Source organism: Lynx rufus, unplaced genomic scaffold (assembly GCF_022079265.1).
Source record: "Lynx rufus isolate CCGP_SWC_20201006 ecotype Redwood Valley unplaced genomic scaffold, mLynRuf1.p SCAF_9, whole genome shotgun sequence".
Taxonomy (NCBI): domain Eukaryota; kingdom Metazoa; phylum Chordata; class Mammalia; order Carnivora; family Felidae; genus Lynx; species Lynx rufus.
Genome location: NW_025814897.1, coordinates 105335746 through 105355033, shown reverse-complemented (window position 1 = coordinate 105355033; position 19288 = coordinate 105335746). Strand labels below are relative to the sequence as shown.

Below are 19288 nucleotides of genomic sequence, written 5' to 3'. Positions count from 1 at the left end.
AAAGGGGAAGTGTGGACACGGGTGTATGCGCGTAGGAAGAATGCCATGTTAAGATGAAGGCCGAGATCGGATCACGGCTTCTACAAGCCAAAGAATGGCGAAGAACGCCAAGCAAACCATCGGAAGCTAGGAGAGAGGCCTGGGAGAGATGCTCCCTCCCCGCCTGAGAAGGAGACCCTGATCTTGAACTTGCAGCCTCCCGAGCTGTGACACGATACACTTCTGTTGCTCACGCACCAATCCGTGGCGCTGCCTTATGGTAGCTCTAGAAAACGAAGTCACACATACCTGCAACAAAGGTGGCCTTCCAGAGGCAGGGGCTGGGGGCGGGGGGAGGGCCCCTGGGACTTCTAGGGAATTCCAGGAGGCGGGTGGGAGGGGGGAACTTGCAAGATGCATGGTTGTGCCCCCTCCTTCACTTCTAGAGGGCCAGACCCTAAACCCGCAAGTGCTCCCGGGACTGTTTCATGGCTTCTGTTGACATGGCTGGAACCGAGACCATCCACGCACGTGCAGGTGGCTAGAAATGGTCCGTAAAGATCTTCAGGGAAGGTGGAAAGTCCATCTTGAGGGTAAGAATGGAGGAGCTGGCGTTGGGGCGTAGGCCCGTGTCCCCTCAGGAGGTTCTGGACCTCGCCCAGGGCCACTGAGGAGGTGGTGGGGCCTGGAATCAAACGCTCGTCTCCCGGACCCCAGATTCCACGTGCTCACAGCGGTCCTGACAAACACTGATCAGAGGCAGCACGATGCCCCCCCGCACCCACCGTCATGCTGACGAGGGACGAAACACGCGCCTCGCTCCAGGGACTTGCAGCCTGCCTCCTTCAAGAACGAAAGGCCGAGTTTTGTGCCGGGTGACAGTTCTTTTCATGTGGTTGTTAGAACGATTTTTACAATAAGGATGACTAATGTTTACGGCGCGTGTGCATTTTCGGCTGGAACCCGGTGGAAGTGACAACGGAATTTGGCAGAGGTGAGACCAGCCAGGATTATGACCTTGGGTAAGTCCCTGTGGGACGGGGCGGCGGGTGGGGAGGGGGCTCAGTTTCTCCAGGGTAAAATGGGCCAACCGGGCCAGATGGGGTCTGACCGCTGGAGGGAGGGGGCTCCCTTGCCTCTGACGGCTGGTTTGAGGGTGCCCGGCAGACTGCACCTCCTTCCCTCACGGCATGGCCCTCCAGTGTCCCCAGACAATTTAAGAGTGGGTACTAACTGGTACTGAATCCCACAGTAAAGGAAATTAGTCCTTCTCCAGTCCTTCGGTGCTTGGGGTTCCAAGTCTTGGCTGGTGCCGCCCAGCCTTGAACACCCAACACTTCGTACCAAGGGGAGAGTGACTCAGGCTTGGATAGCAGTCTCTTTAAAGCCGCTTTGTTTTCAGTGTTTTGTTTATACGGACATATTCTGTTTACCGAAGTAATATTTGTTGGAAATGGATGATGGTGACAGAAGGTCCAAACAAACTGACTTAGGTTTAAGTGTGGAGTTGATCATAAACCATATTTGTTAAATAATTGTATATGCCTAAACGCAGATCGGGTCACGTCTTTTTATACCTAAAACTTTCTGAAGATTTCCCGTTTCCCATGGGTTCATTCCAAGCCCCTGCATGACTGATGATCCCTGACATCTGCAGCCTGTCCGTCTCTATCTTCTCTGCTCCCCACTCCCTCAGCAATCTCCTCCAGCACCTCAACTGGTCCACCTCAGGGCCCTTGCACTTGCCTTCCCTCCGCCCGGAAGGTCCTGCTCCCTGATCTCTCCATCTCGATTCCAGGTTAATCTCATGAGTCACATCTCTGCTCAAATGCCCCCAGAGGCCTTACCTGGACCCCGACCCCAGTCACTCTCTGTCTTTCGGACTCTGCTTTATTTCCCTTGTTGCAGGTACTCCTTTCTGATGTGATACTGATTTTGAAACGTGCTTGTTCATTTGTCTGCTTTCCCCCCTCTAGAATATAAGCTCCTTGGAGTCTGAGGCTGTATCCCGCATCCTCAGTGGCTGAAAATGGTGCCCGACACGTAGCGGGAGCTACAAATGAATGGCAAAACTTGTAGGCGGGGAGGGAAGCGGCCCCGGAAGCAGAGAGGAACTGAACCAAGCTCTAACCTCTGAGGCGGAGCAAGATGGCCGCCGCCAGAGGCCCAGCCCGAGGGGCCCACACCTTGGCCTCTTCAGCTCCAGCCTTCGAGGCGCTGAACCAGTTGGCTCCTACCCCCTGAACCTGAGCCAAGAAAGCCAAGCCAGTGACTAACCTTGCAGAAGGAACGATGGCGTCGTAACATCGCCATTGAGAAACGGTAGCGATGGTAACCGATTCAGGCCAGGGTCATCACTAATGTCACAACTAGAGGGTAGAAGTTTGAGGGGAGCTAACGTGTTTACACATTCTCACAGAATCTGCCCCCAGGACGCACATGAGTCACAAAGCAGAAAAGAGCAACCTTACCTACAGACATCCCCTTAGCCACGCAGCCGAAATTAGAACACCGAGATGGGACAAGCCGATGGGGCGCGCCCCTTGACACGAGAGGCCGACGATAACACCACGGCACTTCTGTGCTATTTCTGCCCTAGAAGGCATGGCTAATCACAAGGAATCATCAGACAAACCACGACTTGGGATACAGATCACAGAATAACTGGACCCTGCTCTTCCAAAGGATCAATGTCATGAAAGAGAAAGAAAATCTGAGAAATTATTCTAGGTTGAAGGAACAGAAGGAGACATGAGAATAAAGCACAGTCCCCTAACTGGAGTTTTCTTTTGCCTTAAAGGACGTTATTGGCACAACTGGAAAAATCTGAAAAAGTTCTGTGGATGAGGGTTAGTTTCGTATTGATGTCAACTGGGGAGAGCACAGGACCCCCCGCTATGCCCACTGCAGGCCCCACTTTCCACTCCCGCTCCGTGACCTTGATCCCGTCTCTGCCCCCCACCCCCACCTGCCACTCTGCGCCTTGGTTTTCTCCTCTGACAAACAGGAGTACATGATTGGCAGCCCTCCGGGGTTTCTTCCTGCCCAGATACTGTCATGATATTTCCAGAATCCTATCTGGAGAATGTGGCACATTTCTCCAAGGAGTTGAATTCATTTGGCAAGTGACTTTAGTTTAGTCAAGGGAAGTAGGGAAAAGTGAATCTCCCTGAGCAGACTCGGCAGGGGGTGGGGGGTGACACGGTCCAGGGATGGTTTCCCACCTCTGCCCCCCCCACCCCCGCCCAGCCCAGCTCTCACACACTCCTCCCAGATGAGGTGAGCACCCTAGCAAAAAAGAATTAAAAAAAAAGCATAGATCAAAATCTTTCCCCTAAACTCCATTTAGAAAGAGGCAGCTGGTGGGGGTGGGTTGGTGACCAGAAGGTGGCTAGGGTCTCAGTTCTCTCAGCGACTGGCTGCAAGGCTGGGGCTCTCTTAGTATCAGTTTGTCCTTCTGTCAAATGGACAGAGCTTGTGCTTGGCTTTGCACATAGCTGTGGCGACACGGTGACTTCACCTCTGTGCCCTCCCTCGCTCAGGCCTCAGCAGTTGACTTCCAGATTGGAAGTGGGGTGCTCAGGTGGGACCCCCAAGACATCTTGAGAAGCTCCCAGCGCTGAGGCCCTTCCTCACTCGCACAGCCTGCGGCCCCATGCACAGACCCCCTGGGCATCTGCGAGCACTGCCTGGAGAGCCCAGTTCAGCTTGGCCATGATGGAGGGGAGGCATGAAGACATATAGGGTAGACCTTCTAATGTGTGCCGCTACCTTCTAACACAGGTGGAGACGCAGGGGAAAGCCAGGGGATCGCTTTCCTCTTATGGGATCCCAGTCTAGCACCCCCCAAGGGCCTGGCAACTTCTTCTTACAACCCCTCCGCCCTCTCTCCCTGTCCAGGCTGGCATCTCAGAGGCTCTCTCAGCTGCCATTTTCTGGCAGAAGGCGGTGGGGCCACAGGACTCTACAAAATGGTGGGCGGAAACTCGGGCTTCCTTCTTCTTTTTCTGCCGTCCCCATGAGCTCCTGTCACGGCCCCCGGCCCAGCAGCAGTTACGGCCATGGGACTCTTCAGCATGCGCACGAACCCCATATTTTCCCAAGTACTCCAGAGCCAACATCTCATGGAGCCTCATCCTAGACCCGGGTTCTGGAAGCTGACATTGACCCTGCTTTACAGCCAGGGAAACTGAGGCTCAGAGTGGCTCCTTGGCCAGGAAGTGGCTTCTGACTCATGAGTAGCTTCAAGGGTTTTTTTTTTTTGTTTGTTTTTTTTTTTAACCGGGTCCCACGACCGCCCAGCCGATAGTGGGTGAGATGAAAAGTCTCCAGAGAATGGGGAGACCTTTCCTGAAGAAATCTTGAAGTGGACGGGGTCCGTGGCCCAAACCCTGCCTATTTTCCAGGGCTGGGAAAGAACATGGGTCAGGAGGCACAAAGTCAAGTTAAAGATCCACTGCTGTGCATCTATTAGCTGTGTAATCTAGGAAAAGTCCCTTCGCCTCTCGGAGCCTCAGCCACTTAATCGGTAAAATGGGGGTAATAACTCCTATTTCATAGGGCTGCAATGAGGAAATAGATCTATGAATTTACAGAGTGCTGCCTGGGAAGCCGTTACCCTTGTGACTGCCCGGCTAGCATCCTTACACGTGTGTACGGTCTATGTGTGTGCTTTCTGTGGGCTAGTCGCTGGCTTGGCATTTTCATGAATATCAGCTCATCGAATCCCCGCCACGCAGCAGTCCAGATGAATCAGGAGGAAGAGAACGTTCCCTATAGGACCAGCAGGGCCGGCTGGTCAGCCACCCCCCACAGCCAGCCCGTCCTGGGCTCTCACCTTGACTGCCTCACCTCCGGGCTTCTGCTCAAATCGGTCCTTCTGCAAGGAATGTTTCCCACCCAGTATAGCACGGAGACGAGTCTCGTGTATCCATCGCCCGGCTTCCCCCCAGTGATGACATGTTATGTAACTAACCAGAGTAACTGACCAAAACCAGGAAGCTGACATTGCCACAACACAACGGACCATTTACACTTTCCTCAGGCCTCATTAGTTTTTGCACGCTTTGTGCCCAGGATGTTTGGACCACCCTTCTCTGTATGTCCAGCCCCCTTGGGACAGCCAGGTTCCACCCCACCCCCTGCCCCTACTGCCACCGCCCATCTGAGAAGCCACCAAGTGTCTCCAGGAGGCTCGGGCCCTCCCCCTCTCAGACTCCCAGCTCTGGAAGGCAGTGTAGCCCCGTGACGGAGAATGTGGGTTTTGGAGACCTACGGACCTGGATTTAAACTCCGGATCCGCCCCCAGCCTGGGACCAAATACATAAACTTCTGAGCCTTAGTTGACCCAACCATAAAATGACCCAATGTCAGGGCGGGACAGCGTCCGCTCAGCCGATGCTTACAGAACAGTAAGTCCCCTGCAGTGAATGGTGGTTACGGCTGTCAACGGATTGCATCTGTTGTCACACGTACCCCAGGCTGACCCTGTGTGTTTTATCATCTTCCTCACAGCACGTAAAGTGTTCGAGGACAAACCTTCGTATCTCACATCTCGGTGTTGTACAGGGCCTGGCACGCAGCAGGCGCCCAATAAATGTGACTAGATGGAACCTCCCGCCAGACAAACCGTCCCCAGGCTCGCGGTGCTTCCCCTTCATTCATTTCTGGCCTAGGCGGGCAGGGTGGGTGCACAGCAGGACCCCACAAGGGCGCAGCCACATTTGACCCCATCTGTCCCTGAGAAGCCTTCCAGGAGACCCCGGAACCTCAGAGGCCCCTCAGGCTGCAAGCTGGGGGGGATGGGGGAGCTGGGGGAGAACCTCATCTTTGCAAGGAGCCCCGAGGACAGCCCTCCAGGAGGCAAGCCAGGCCGCTCTTCCCTGGGAAAGAGCCAGAGCGGCGACCCTTAAGCTCAAGTCCTGTCACTTACTAGCTACAGACTTTGGTTGGACCGGTCTCCCAGCCTCGATAAACCCTGGTTTCCTCATCTATACGCTGGGCTTGTCATGTGGGTAAACGAGCTCACTGTGCAAACGGCGTGTTAACCGCTAAACCCTGCACTCGCATTTACAAGACCCTTCTCCTGGCTGTGTAACATTTATAACTCACATTTTTAAGCACTACTATGTTCAGGCATTTTCCGATGCAATTATCTAAATTTCATAATGTGGTGAGGTGGGTGTTTTTATTTGTAGCCTGCAGGCACGCAGAAGCTGAGAAATAACCCAGGTCACCCAGAGCCGGGACCGAGAAGCCAAGCCGGCCTCCGGCCAGGGTCCACGATTCCGCGTGGCAGGTGCCGGCCGGGGTTACCATGTCGCGCCCATAATCCAGTTGGTTTCTAACAGCTGGATCTCCGCTGCCCTGCTCCACAAACGGTAAAGCCACAGAGTACGAGGGTTTTTAGGCTGCGTTTTTAGTGTTCAATTTGCCCATTTTTCCAGGGAAGAAACTAAGGCCAGAGGAAGGAATGGGCCTGCCCAAGATTCCCCCGCAATCGAGAGCCAGAGTGAGTTCTAAAATCCTACGCTCACCCGTCTTCCTGGTTCCTTGTCCCCACCCTACAGGGGCTCGTTCCCAGAGGTAAACTGGGGGGGATGTGAATCTGGGCACCATTCTCAACTTCAAGGCTCACCAGGAGTCTAGGGGCTGTCCTGGGGACCTGGGGACAGCCTGAAACGGGGTCGCCATGGTCTAGGATGTCCACCAGGAAGGTAAGCAGAAGGCTTCCCCAGGCTCTGTCCCGTAAGGGGAACAGATTGCCCACCACCCTTGTCCTTTCTCCGGACCAGGGTGAGGCCCATAGCTGAAGCCTTGAGAAATGATTTAGGTGGTCACTGACATGGTGTTAAATTACATGAAGGCAGTTATGCCCTTTCAGCTTTTCTGACTCCTTGGAGGAGAAGATCTCTCAGGGCGCTAGTCCCTAATGCCTCTCTGACATCTAGAAACCCTCCCATTTGAGCTCAAGGAAAGCAGCAACACATTTGGCTAGGATTTAGTGACATTTTGTTTCCATGATGTTTATTTTCACCATTACCGCCATTAAGGTGATTTACAATGGCTTTATCTTTAAGGGAGCAAGATAAAGTTTTTTTTCTAAAAACCAAAGTATTTACACCTTGAAACATCAGCTTAGGGGCGCCTGGGGTGGCTCAGTTGTTTAAGCATCCAACTTCAGCTCAGGAAATGATCTCAAAAAGACGATTTGAGCCCTGCATTGGGATCTCTGCTGTCGAAAAATAAAAACAAAAATAAAATATCCACTGAAAATATTAAGTAAATTATCAGTGAATTGGCAGCTTTCGAAAACCCTGGGAAGGGACAGGAATGAGGGCCCCCAGGAAGTCCTGCTCTGAGGGACTCTGGTAGCCCTGACTCTGGGGGAGGCTTGGGGGGGCGGGTAGGAGGCAGTGCCAGCGATTGGGATGGAGAGTCTGAGGACACTGTGAGTAGAGAGGAGATGGGCTTGGGGATTCCAGCCCCCGCCAGGGTCTGTTCAGTGCCGGGCTGAGCATCAACATGGGTACGGGTCGGTGGTTTCACGGCCATCCACATGGTCTAGTCTTTTCCTCCAAGCCCCTGTCCCAAAGCCTCCGTTGGGGCCACCTGCTTAATCCCTCCCCTGTCCCCAGGAATAGGGCTGATTCTTCAGCCTTTGAATCCAACGGCTGGGGGCCCGATGTGATGCCTGAGCTTCCCTATCAGGCAATGAGACTGGCTCCCAGCAGGCCTCAATAAACGCAGACTGAGTGAGGCAGTCAGTGGACAGTGTTTCTTACTCATTCTAGATGCCTTTGTAATAAGCCACGTTACCCTAGGAGCCGCGTCGTCCCACATCACCACGATGGGGACCGTCATGCCGACGTCCCCCACCAGTCATTGACCTGTGACCAGAGAGCCAGGCTAAGCCAGGAGAAATACACAGATGCCAGTCATATATTATTTATACATCTGTTTTGCCAGCTGGGAAGAATGAGAGGGGGGAGAAATGAAGAAAAAGAAGAACAGAATAGCAAACACATTTGTTTGATTTAATCCAATCGGGTGGATTGGATTAAATCTGATCCAGGACACATAGAGAATTAGGCTTGCAGAAGTCGGGTCCAGAGGTCACAGGTCAAGGGACCGGCTCAAGTGGAGGGCACAGCCTATCCAAAAGCTCATCTCACACGCATCAGCAGCACAGGAGAATCTTAATCTTCTATTTCGGCAAAACGATAGAAAAGCTGACCTCCTCTCAATGCACTAAGACAGACCCTCCAGTCTCCGGGGGGATAATCCGTGTTATCTGCTATGGGACAATCCTTTTCTCCTTGGTAAGTGGCTTTGAAGCCCAAGAAGATTAGAATTTGAAAAATAAAGATGATGGAAAGACGTGGAAACCCCGAGTAATTATACATTTACGTTAAGTTTCGGTTGGATCAATTTCCGTGTGTTGCTGCATGAAGTCCTGTTACCTGTGATGTTTAAGAACGCGTGGCCACTGGAATTTCTCGTGTGTGTGACCGAGTGATTGACTTCAGTTGAAATTTTGAGTTAAAAACTTAAGAGAGTTTGGTAATGTCTGTAAACATTATTGGCATATTTCAGAGAACTTAATACTCACTTTGTTTAAAAGTTAGGGTTTTAGATCTGTAAGTATTCTCTGAAATCCTTGGAACAGTTGTGTTTCTTAGAGCTGTTTGAAGCATTTATAAGACAATCGAGTTCGTTAGATGTACAAATGCAGCTTAGATTAGGTAAGGCAGTGCTATCCGATATAAACATCATGCAAGCTACCTGGGTCATTTAAAATGTCCTAGTAGCCACGTTTTTTAAACGTGAAAAAGGAATAGATCAACCTAATTATAACGATAAAATGTATTTAACCTAACATATCCAGCAAATTATCATCTCAACATACAATTCACATAAAAGTTGCTAATGAGGTATTTTGTGTTCTTTTTTTGAACACGTCTTCGACATCTGCTGTGTACGTTACCTCTCCAACCTTCTCAACTCAGACTACCGCGTTTCAAATGCAACTTCCCGTGGCAGCTATATTAGACATTACAGATCTAAGGGAATTTAATTAGCTACCTTTGTGAGTGGTATTTATTATTTAAGGCGCTTACTCCGTTCAACCTGATTTGATGAAATATTCATCAAAGGCTCCCTGAGAGTCATTGTCGAAAATTACCGGACTTATAAATAAAGTGATTTTTGTATATTGAATTTACAAGCGAAGGGAAAAAAATCGATGTTAAAAAATTTGTTAATTTAAGAAACTTTTTTTTTTTTTTTATAAAGTAACCACAAACAGCCTTTTTTAGTGCACAACAGAAGCCCTCAACCCACCACCGTCCAGATGGAATTAGAGTCACCAACCTCGGCACGGCCCTTGGGGGAGAGGCCTGGTTCTATGTTATCGCTCTGCACACAGAAATGTCAGGTCTGACCGAGCCCTTAGGGATCGTCCACCCAAAGCACCCCATTTCACTGGCGCAGAAACCAAGTCCAGATCAGAGAAGAACACAGGGTGAGTCAGAGACGGGGCCCAGGCAATACCCTGGCCTCCTGACCCCACCCAATCTTCTCCAGTAAAAAGGCTTCGAGTCCATTCCTTCTCCCTCTTTGTCCCCAGATGACTGATCAGGAAACTGAGGCACAAAACTGGAGGGTATGTGGACAAACTGGTCCTGGACCCAGGTCTCCAGGGAGCACCAGCAGAACCGGAAAGCGTGGTCCCTGCCCTGGTCATTGAACAGCACGCACCCAGACCTGAGGAGAGAAGGGCCCAGAACCCAGGCCAGCCTGGCCAGAGAAATGGCTGTGTGAGGCCCAGGATGGAGCCTGGTGCTAGGACTGCAGAGGACAGAGGAGAGGGGAGGACTGCTGAACGCGAAAGAGCCATGGCTGGGTCTTCCGGGGCCCAGGAGGGCCAGCCTCCGGCCTCCTGCGGCCCCAGACGCAGCCTGCTAACCCCTCCGGGGCTCCATGCAGCTGTCAGAGTGAAGGCCCTGGGACTCCCTCTGGGGCCTCATTCTTCCAGGATCCTTTCCTCCCTCGTCTCTGTTGTTTTCCTTTCTTTCTTTTTCTTTCTCTCCTTGGAGACCCTCATTTCCTTTCCCCAAATCTGATCGGCCCAACACACTGATTTCACCAAGGAGAACCCCTCAGGCAGATCGGGGTCCATCTTGCCCGCCTAGGGCTCAGCTCTGCTGGGGTTTGGGCCTGCTGGACCTGGGCGGGGCGGGGAAGAACATTCTGGCAGGCCCGGGGAGCAGCCTCCCTACACCAGCTCGCTCTGGCCTTCCCCACCTTACTCCTGGGGACACCGTTTCCTTCTGCCGGCAACGTTCTTCCTGCCAGGCCCTATTTGTCAGCAGTAGGACATATGCCTCTGGGGACCCTTTAGGAGGCTTTCAGGAAGCAGCATTTAGTGCCATTAAATCACACGGCAGGGAAACTATTCCCCATTCCAAGTGCTATCAGTCCCCCTGAAAGATCAAGAAGAAAGTAACAATTTGGAGCCAGGGTATCTCTATCGCCACCCCATCTCCCCTTTAACAGAGGGGACAGGTGTCGGCTTCAGGCTCAAGGACCTTTGCTTTCTTTCAACTTTTTGCTAGCACGTAATAGAAATTGGTTTCCACCCCCATTTATTTTTATGCTTACCTTCATCTTTTATTTATGGCACATGATGTCGGTTTTCCACTTAGAATCGTGACATCAAGTTTCCTTTCAAGACTAAACTGGTATTAGTAACAAGTGAGACCATTGAATATGAATGTGGTTTTAGAAACACGGAGTGAAATATCTGTGCTGGGAGTGGGGTGAGGCGGGCAGGAGTGTCAGGAGGGGACAAAAAGGGCTGGGGTGTAGGGACCTTGGCTCCAGGAGTCCCTTCATTTCACCCTCCTGGGCTCTCCCGGGCCCCTGGGTTCTCACCTGCTTGCGGCACCATTCAAGGCCGGTTCCCCGGGGCCCAGGGGCCGGCCAGCCACCCTCTCTGTCCCAGATTTCATTCTGAGCCTGGGCCGGCGGTCGGGTCTCATGGAAAAGGACGGAGGGTGGCGACAGTGGAGATGGGGAAGGAGGGGCCCCTACTCTGACCCTCTGTCCGTCTTAGGTCTTAGCTCTTAGCTCAGGGGCAGAAGGCGGCTGAGTTCCGGGTGCTCCTGGTAGAGCGAGAGAGACCACACGACCCCACACGGAGCTGAAGGCACACGCGTTCCAGCTAAATGGCTTTCCCTGACCCGGCGTGAGTTCAGGAGCACATGCCTCTAGATGGAGGCCGAGAGAGGAGTTGTCCGCCATCCCAAATAACTCCCCGCCTCTCTCAGCTCTCCGAGTCGGCTTCGGCTTGGGTGGCCCTCCTGATGGGGACTTTCTGGGTCCCCTTGTGAAAGCAAAGTGAAAGCACTTGGTATCTCCCCTGCCAGGCGGACCCGGGCTCCCTGGCCCAGAATTCTGTTTCCATGAGTCTCCCCATCCCCCGAAAGGTCCCAACAGGAGCAGGATCTCTAGCAACTCTGGGCCCCCGCCCAGCTCCCGCCAGCTTGGACCCCGCACTCGACAGAGGCCAACGGCGTCTGATGAACACAGCCAGCCCCCAAACTGCCTGCCTGACGCCCCTGCCCAGGTCACAAAGTGCCTTGGCACCCTGGGGGAGCTCAGGAGGGGGCAGGAGGGGGCCCTCAAGAGCTCTCCTATTCACTTGTGCCCTAAACTACCCCTTACTGGTTGCATGTGAGCCACAAGCCCCCAGCTGTCCTCAATTCCCATTGGCTTCCCTGAATTCTGTCTCCGGACCGTTCTCTCTCTCCCTGAGAGTCGCCGAGAAATGGGGATGGGGGAGTTCCCAAACTTATGGTGGGAGGCGTCTCCCTCCTCAGACCCCGGGAGCCCACTCACAAGACAGCACGCGCGCATGCTGAGACTTCTGGCACCGTCCGGGCACAGCCCAGCTCCCCCAGGGGGATCCTGGCCCCTCTCCAGGTCCCAGCCCCTGTTGCCGTAGCTGGGGCCTCCCTGGTACCGTCTCGGCTAAAAGGTTCTAGAAAGGTGAGTGAGAAAATGACCGGAAAGGGGGCCAAGCAAGAGGCCAGGACCCAGGTCACCCAGCATGAGCGGCAGGAGGTGGGAAAGGGGCCCTACCTGAGAGGGCTGCCGACAGCAATCCAAGGATAGCAGAGAACAGCCACATGTCCGGGGCCATCTCTGGCTGCTATGCGTGCCTGCCAGCGGGAAGCGCCATCCCCGGGCCAGGAGGTGGACGTGGCTGCTGGGTGCTCCTCGCACCCGCTCGCTCGCTCGGACCTTGGCTGCTCCTGTTTATGACTCTCTCTCCGCAAGAGAGAGCGCTCCTTTGCACGCATGCGACCAAACCAGCCTGTGAGTGTGTTTCTCACACCTCTGTGCTCTCTACTTGTGGTTTTGGTCTCCAGGAAGCCAGGCTGGTATCACAGGGGCTGAGGGGGAGAGCCCAGCTGCCTGTGAGCCCACCCAGCCCTGCTGAACCCCAGAAGTCATAGAGAGGGACACACACACACACACACACACACACACACACTTCGTCCAAGTGTCTCCCAAAGAAAAGGGAAATGCGGACACGCTTCCTTTCTGGAGACCTGAAGTACAGTAGGTGATCAATCAGTCCAGGTGGGAAGAGTGAGCACATGACCCACCCCCCTTCCCGGTCCACGGAAGCCAGCTCTTCTGGGATAAAATCGCGACATTTACCTCGCCCTTGGGTGTGTTTGTGGCTGGTCAGGAGGAGGGTGGGGTCCTGCACTTTTGAGAGGGGAAAGTCCCAGATGCCCTTTGGAGAATGGTAAATGGAGAAGGGTCTGAGAGAAGGGGTGTCCCGCACATCCTCCCAGGCTGGACCTGTCCCCCGAGATGGCACAGGAGGCTCCAGTGCCCCCCCCCGCCCCCACCTATGGGCACGGGGTGGGTGTTCATTCCCTGGTGAGAGTCAGGCAGGGGAGCTGGTCCAAGAAGGATGAGCAGGATTTCAACAGGCAGAGATGGTGGAAAGTGTCTGGAAGGGCCAGAAGGAACAGCAGGGGCAAAGGGCCAGGACTGCTGGGAGGTGCTGAGTTGTTCAGTTGGTCTATGGTGAACGCTGTAGGAAGGAAGCAGGGACCTGTGTGTTTCATTCACCACTGCCCTCCCTGTGGGGCACTCCCTGCAGGGCATACTGTAGGCGCTGAATAAATGCTGAGTGAAGGAAGGAATGGACAATTTAATTTGGTTGTATAAGCGGAGCCCTTGAAGAAACTGAGTCCGGAGGAGACTGGTTTTATCTTGGCCCTTCCCCGTGTGACCCCGTCTCAGATTTACCTGGCCTGGCCTGACGCTTCCCCCCCTCCCTGCTTGACTTCATTTCCCCGTCTGTGGAGTGGGGAGGATTTCTCCACTGGATTCCAGTCCAAGGGTGCCTCTGATGTTGCCGGTATGGGAGCCACGGGGAGCCAGGCCCCTCCACTGTAAACCCGGCCCAGACCTGCGGGGTGGACAGGGCCCTGGCACCAGCTGACGCTGCCCTCTTGTGGAGGGTCACTGGTAGCACAGGCAGGGGACGGGGCCCTCTACCTCCTGGGTTCACTTCCCTTTAACGGACACTTAGGGAGACTTTGGTGTGGGGAACTCTGTGGAAGGTGAACGCAAGAAAGCAGACCCCTGCTTTCAAGGAGAACAGTGTTCACAAGCCCAGAGGACCAAACCACAGGCCAGGGTGAGATGAACACAGGAGAGGTCTCCTGCTGATGAGTAGTGTCCTAAGAGAGACACGTCTGAACGGGCTGGAGGAGAGGCTAGACTTCCATTTCTGATAATACGGTAAGCAGCATATGCTGAAAGTTCTCCTGCTACAAGAACTATTTTTAAACGCCTTTAGAAATGCAAAGGTGAGGTGGTAAGAAAGTAAGGATAGACCAACAGGACAAGAAAGCACAAATCCGAAGACATGATTGACGACAGAAGCAGAGGGTGCCCTGAGGTACCCGCTGACCCCAGGTGGCCAAGAACTTCAGTTTAATGGGACAAAACCTAGCGCCTGAGCAAATGAAAAGCAAAATCAGAAATCTCCCACCTAAAGCAAAACAATGAAAAACAACACCCACTTAGGAGGAACAGGAAAGAGAAACCTCTCAAAAGGATCCGACGTAGAATGTGCTTGGCTCAGCACTGACTTCTGAGTGGAAGAAAAAGAAATGCTAACCCTGAATGTTCCTAACCACAAGGTTGCCTGCAATGAGGTCTGAGAGAGAAGAAAAGAGAAAGGAAGGGAAGGAAGAAGGGAGGGGAGGGGAGGGGAGGGGAGGGGAGAAGAGAAGAGAAGAGAAGAGAAGAGAAGAGAAGAGAAGAGAAGAGGAGAAGACATAAAACATAGGACACAAGTGTATTAGTCATGGTTTTCCAGAGAAATAGAATTAATGGAATTTATATGAGATTTATTATAAGGAATTGTCTCAAGTGATTTTGGAAACTAAGCCCCAAGATCTCAGCTGGAAAACTGGAAACTCAGGAGAGCTGGTGGTACCATTCCAGTCTAAGTCCAAAGGCCCAAGACCCAGGGGAGCCATTGGTATGAGCTCCAGTTGGAGCCTGAGCTGAAAGGCAGGGGAACACTGGCATCCTAATCTGAAGACAGGCAGAGAGAGACAATTCTCTATTATCCCTTCCTGTTCCATTCAAGCCCTCAGTGAATAAAGCCCATCCGCAGTGGGGAGGGCAACCTGCTTTACTCAGCGCACTGATTCAAATGCTAATCTCATCTAGAAACACCCTCACAAACACACCCAGAATAATGGTCAGCCAGATATCTGGGCACCCTGTGAATCAGTCAAACTGACATCTAAAAGTAAGCATCACAACAAGGCCCTTGAGGTGAGAATTGCACAAAGCAGGAAGCAGTAAACTCAGACCTTCAAACACTTTAGCTGCTGGAATTATGGTATACATAATATCAAATAGGGTTGTTTCATATACTTAAAGAAAAATAAAGTTGATCATTGAGGCTATAGAGAAGGAACAAGGGACTATGGATAAGACACTAAGTGACCAGGAAGATTTGGAGAAAAAAAAATACAATAAATGAAAAATGTAACCTTCAAAACTAGCAATGTAATGGGCAGATTAACTAGCAGGTTAACATAGCTGAAGAGAGAACAAGTGAGCTGGACAGTAGACCTGAAGAACTTATTGAGAATGCCACCAAGAGAGACAAAAAAGGGAATTATGAAACAGAAGTTAAGAACACAGGGGCACCTGGGTAGCTTGGTTGAGTGTCCGATTTTGGCTCAAGTCATGATCTCACGGCTCGTGAGTTCGAGCCCCACATCAGGCTCTGTGGTGACAGCTTAGAGCCTGAAGCCTGCTTCGGATTCTGTATCTCCCTCTCTCTCTCCTCCTCCCCTGCTCACGCTCTCACTCTCTCAAAAATAAATAAACATTAAAAAAAATTTTTTTTAAATATATATTTTTAATGTTTATTTATTTTTGAGACAGAGAGAGACAGAGCATGAACAGGGGAGGGTCAGAGAGAGAGGGAGACACAGAATCTGAAACAGGCTCCGGGCTCCGAGCTGTCAGCACAGAGTCCGACGTGGGGCTCGAACCCACGGACCGTGAGATCATGACCTGGGCTGAGGTCGGACGCTCAACCGACTGAGCCACCCAGGCGCCCCTAAAAAAATTTTTAAAAAAGAAGTTAACGTAGAGGACGGAACAAGGTGAATGGCTCGAATTCAGAATTGATGAAATACATAGCCCTCTGATCCCAGAAGCTCCCTCCAACCCCCAGCTGTTAAATAAAAATAAATCTCTCTCACTAAAACCAGGAGGAAAAAGAATTTTAAAAGAATGAAAATGTTTTCATACACACATCAATCAATCAATCTACATCAATTACTTCTGGTAACAAAATTATTAATCTAGAAAGATGAACTGCAAAGTAGATTTACTGCTAACTTTTTCATGGTAGCAATGGAAGCCAGAAGACAATGGAATAACGTCTCTAAGTGCTAAGAAAATAACAGTCGATTTTGACTATGTTTCAAGAAGGAGATTGAATGGAGAATAGATTTGCAGATCATATATCTATCTGATGAGGGGTTAATACCCAAAATATGTAAAGAACTCATACAACTCAATAGCCAAAAAAAAAAAAAAATCTGATTAAAAAATGGGCAGGGTATGTGAATAGATATTTTTCCAAAGAAGACATTCGAATGAACGACAGGCACATGAAAAGGTGCCAACATCACCAGTCATCAGGGAGATGCAAATTAAAGTCACAACGGGATAGGGGTCCCTGGGTGGCTCAGTCTGTCAAGCACCCTACCTCAACTCAGGTCATGATCTCACAGTTTGTGAGTCCGAGCCTCGCATCAGGCTCTCTGCTGTCAGAGTGGAGCCTGCTTCCGAACATCAGTCTCTCCCTCTCTCTCTGTCCCTCCCCCGCTAGACCCCCCTCAAAAATAAAAACTACATATAGGACATGGAATATTACTCGACCATACAAAAGAATGAGATCTTGCCATTTGCAACAATGAATGGACCTCGAGGGTATTACGCTGAGTGGAATAAGTCAGACAGGGAAAGACAGATACCGCATGATCTCACTTATATGTGGAATCCAAACACCGAACCAAACCAACAAAGCAAAACTCATGGATACAGAGAACAGAGCGGGTGGTTGCTAGGGGATGCAGTTGCGGGTGCACAAATGCATGAAGGGGTCAAGAGGTACAGACTCCAGGTGTGGACCCAACGGTCATCCAGATGTGTGCAGCAGGGCGACCACGGCAGGGGTGTCGTGGTGCAGGCTTGAGGGTTGCCGGGAGGGTGGATCTTGGACGCTCTCATCTCAAGGAAAACACAAAAGCTTTTTTTTGTAGCTTGTGATGGTGGCAGATGGCGATAGGGCTTATTGTGGTGATCATTTTGCAGTGTATACAAGCATCAGATCATTACCTTGTACACCTGAAACCAATATGATGTAGATCGATTATGCCTCAATTAAAAAAAAAAAGGACCAAAATGGCTTTGCTACAGACTCAAACAAAAATGAGGCTGAACAGAATCATTTTCAGATAAACATTGAGGGCATTTACAACTAACAGATGCCAACTAGTGACATTTTAAAGGGCAATCTTCAAGAACAAGGAGAATAGTCCAAGGGGTGCCTGGGTGGCTCAGTTAAGCATCCGACTTCACCTCAAACATGATCTCGCGGTTTGGGAGTTTGAGCCCCGCATCCGGCTCTGTGCTGACAGCTCAGAACCTGGAGCCTGCTTCGGATTCTGTGTCTCCCTCTCTCTCTGCTCCTCCCCCTCTCCTGCTCTCTCAAAAATAAACATTAAAAAATTTTTTTTAATTTTAATTAAAAAAAAAAGAAAAGAAAAGAATCCGAGAAGGAAAGTATACGTTTCAAGTAAGAATGGTGAGGAAAGAAATACATCAACACGGAGGCAAATTAAATAAGCATGGGTGGTATGTAACAATTACAATAACGTCTAATTTGTGGGGTTAGGAAACACAAGATAAAAACAGAGAACCAGAAGATAATGGCTTGAACGAGGAAGGAGTGCGCAGAGTTGGAAAGATCTGTTATGTGGCAGACCCATAAAACATCGACTAGCTTTTGATTTTGTTCAATTAAACGTGCATGTTAAGCCAGCGGAACAATAACATGGAATGACTTGAAGAGCCTGATAGAAAGACGTGCAGGAAAGGGAAGGAAAAGAAACGAAATAAGACAAGCAGGACGAACAGAAGGATGGCAGGTTTCCTGGCAGAGGGCATGGGGTAAGTTGAGGCAGGACGTCGTGGTGGGAGCATCCCTGGGAATTGATGTGACGTACCTCAGGAACGTGTCACGGACGTGAAGCTCTGAACAGAACCTTAGAAAATGAACCCAGGGGCGCCTGGGTGGCGCAGTCGGTTAAGCGTCCGACTTCAGCCAGGTCACGATCTCGCGGTCCTTGGGTTCGAGCCCCGCGTCAGGCTCTGGGCTGATGGCTCGGAGCCTGGAGCCTGTTTCCGATTCTGTGTCTCCCTCTCTCTCTGCCCCTCCCCCGTTCATGCTTTGTCTCTCTCTGTCCCAAAAATAAATAAAAGACGTTGAAAAAAAAAATTTAAAAAAAAAAAAAAAAAGAAAATGAACCCAGCTGGATACCCAACTCAATGGGCTCGTTTTTATTTATAACTCTTGGAGCCAAGACCTTTTTTTTTTTTTTAAGATTTTATGTATTGATTTATTGATGTATTGATTTAAAGTAAACTCCATGCCCAACACGGGGCTCGAACTTACGGCCCCAGGATCAAGAGTCACGTGCTCTACCGACAGAGCGGGCCAGGCACCCTGGAGCCAAGACCCTTTGAACTCCATTTGCAGGGACACCTAATGCCCCTGGCATCTTCCAACCACACTGTGTCTCTCTCCTGACCTTGGCCCAACAGAGTAGAATAAGCAACATTATTGAGGGAAGTAAGTCTGCCTTTCTGGCCCGAAGGAAGGGAGGCCCTCAAACTTCATCCCCGCCATGTGGCGCAGGGGGGAAGCCTCATGCTGACGGGCACTTAGTGAGCTCATCGTCTTGTGTCCAGTGTTTCACATGGGACCCCCCCACCACACACACACCCCGGTTCTCGCAGCAGCACAATGAAATGGGTACTGTCCTTTATACACCTGTGCAGATCAGGAAACTGAAGTTAGGCAGTTTGCTCAAGGACCCGCAGTTAAGGAGTGGTGTAGAGCTAGGCTCCCGACTCAGGTCTGTCCAACCCAAGACCCTGAGCTCTTAGCCTTGGACAGGTCAGCCTTGTTGCGATGGAGGGGGTTGGGGGGGAGTGGTCTAAGCATGAATGCTTTGGCTGAGACACAGCATTTCTGCCAGGAAGGCTCTGACTCTATGAGGCTCTGAATTTGGACCAGTCCTGCCCCAGCTCAAGCCAAGCCCCCTCCTCAGTCGCCGGAGTCCTGAGACAATCTCCGAAGCAGGTCCACGGCCAGTCCTCGTCTTTCCTGAGGCCCAGCGTTCTGTACCACAATCTATACATCCGGTCCTTAAATGTACACATAGTAACCCACATCACTTGGTCATGCATTCAGCATAGACATCGTGTGTTCTGGGTACTGGGGACACAGCATTGAGCGAAACGGGCAAACATTGCTGTTCTTGGTGGGAGAGTCCCATTATAGACAACGGACATAGCAAATAAGTCAATTATATGGAGAAAAGAAGTCGAGCTGAATCAGGGGGACTAGGAGAGCCAGGAAGGGGTTACAGTTGTACATAGGGGCTTAGCCTGC

The 19288-nt window shown here is 51.3% G+C and overlaps 1 protein-coding gene across 6 annotated transcripts in view; it reads right to left on the bottom strand.

Moving 5' to 3' along the window:
- Positions 1-12370, bottom strand: part of CD6 (CD6 molecule) — a 40617-nt gene extending 28247 nt beyond the window's left edge. For 3 of the 6 annotated variants that reach the window (XM_047070351.1, XM_047070352.1, XM_047070356.1), the window contains exon 1: positions 12124-12366. In XM_047070351.1, the coding sequence (XP_046926307.1) occupies positions 12124-12184 (61 nt within the window). In that variant the 5' untranslated portion in view covers positions 12185-12366. Of the gene's footprint in view, positions 1-12123 lie in introns of all 6 variants that reach the window. The other 3 variants (XM_047070354.1, XM_047070355.1, XM_047070353.1) reach the window with 2 other exon arrangements.
- Positions 12371-19288: the final 6918 nt, after the last annotated feature.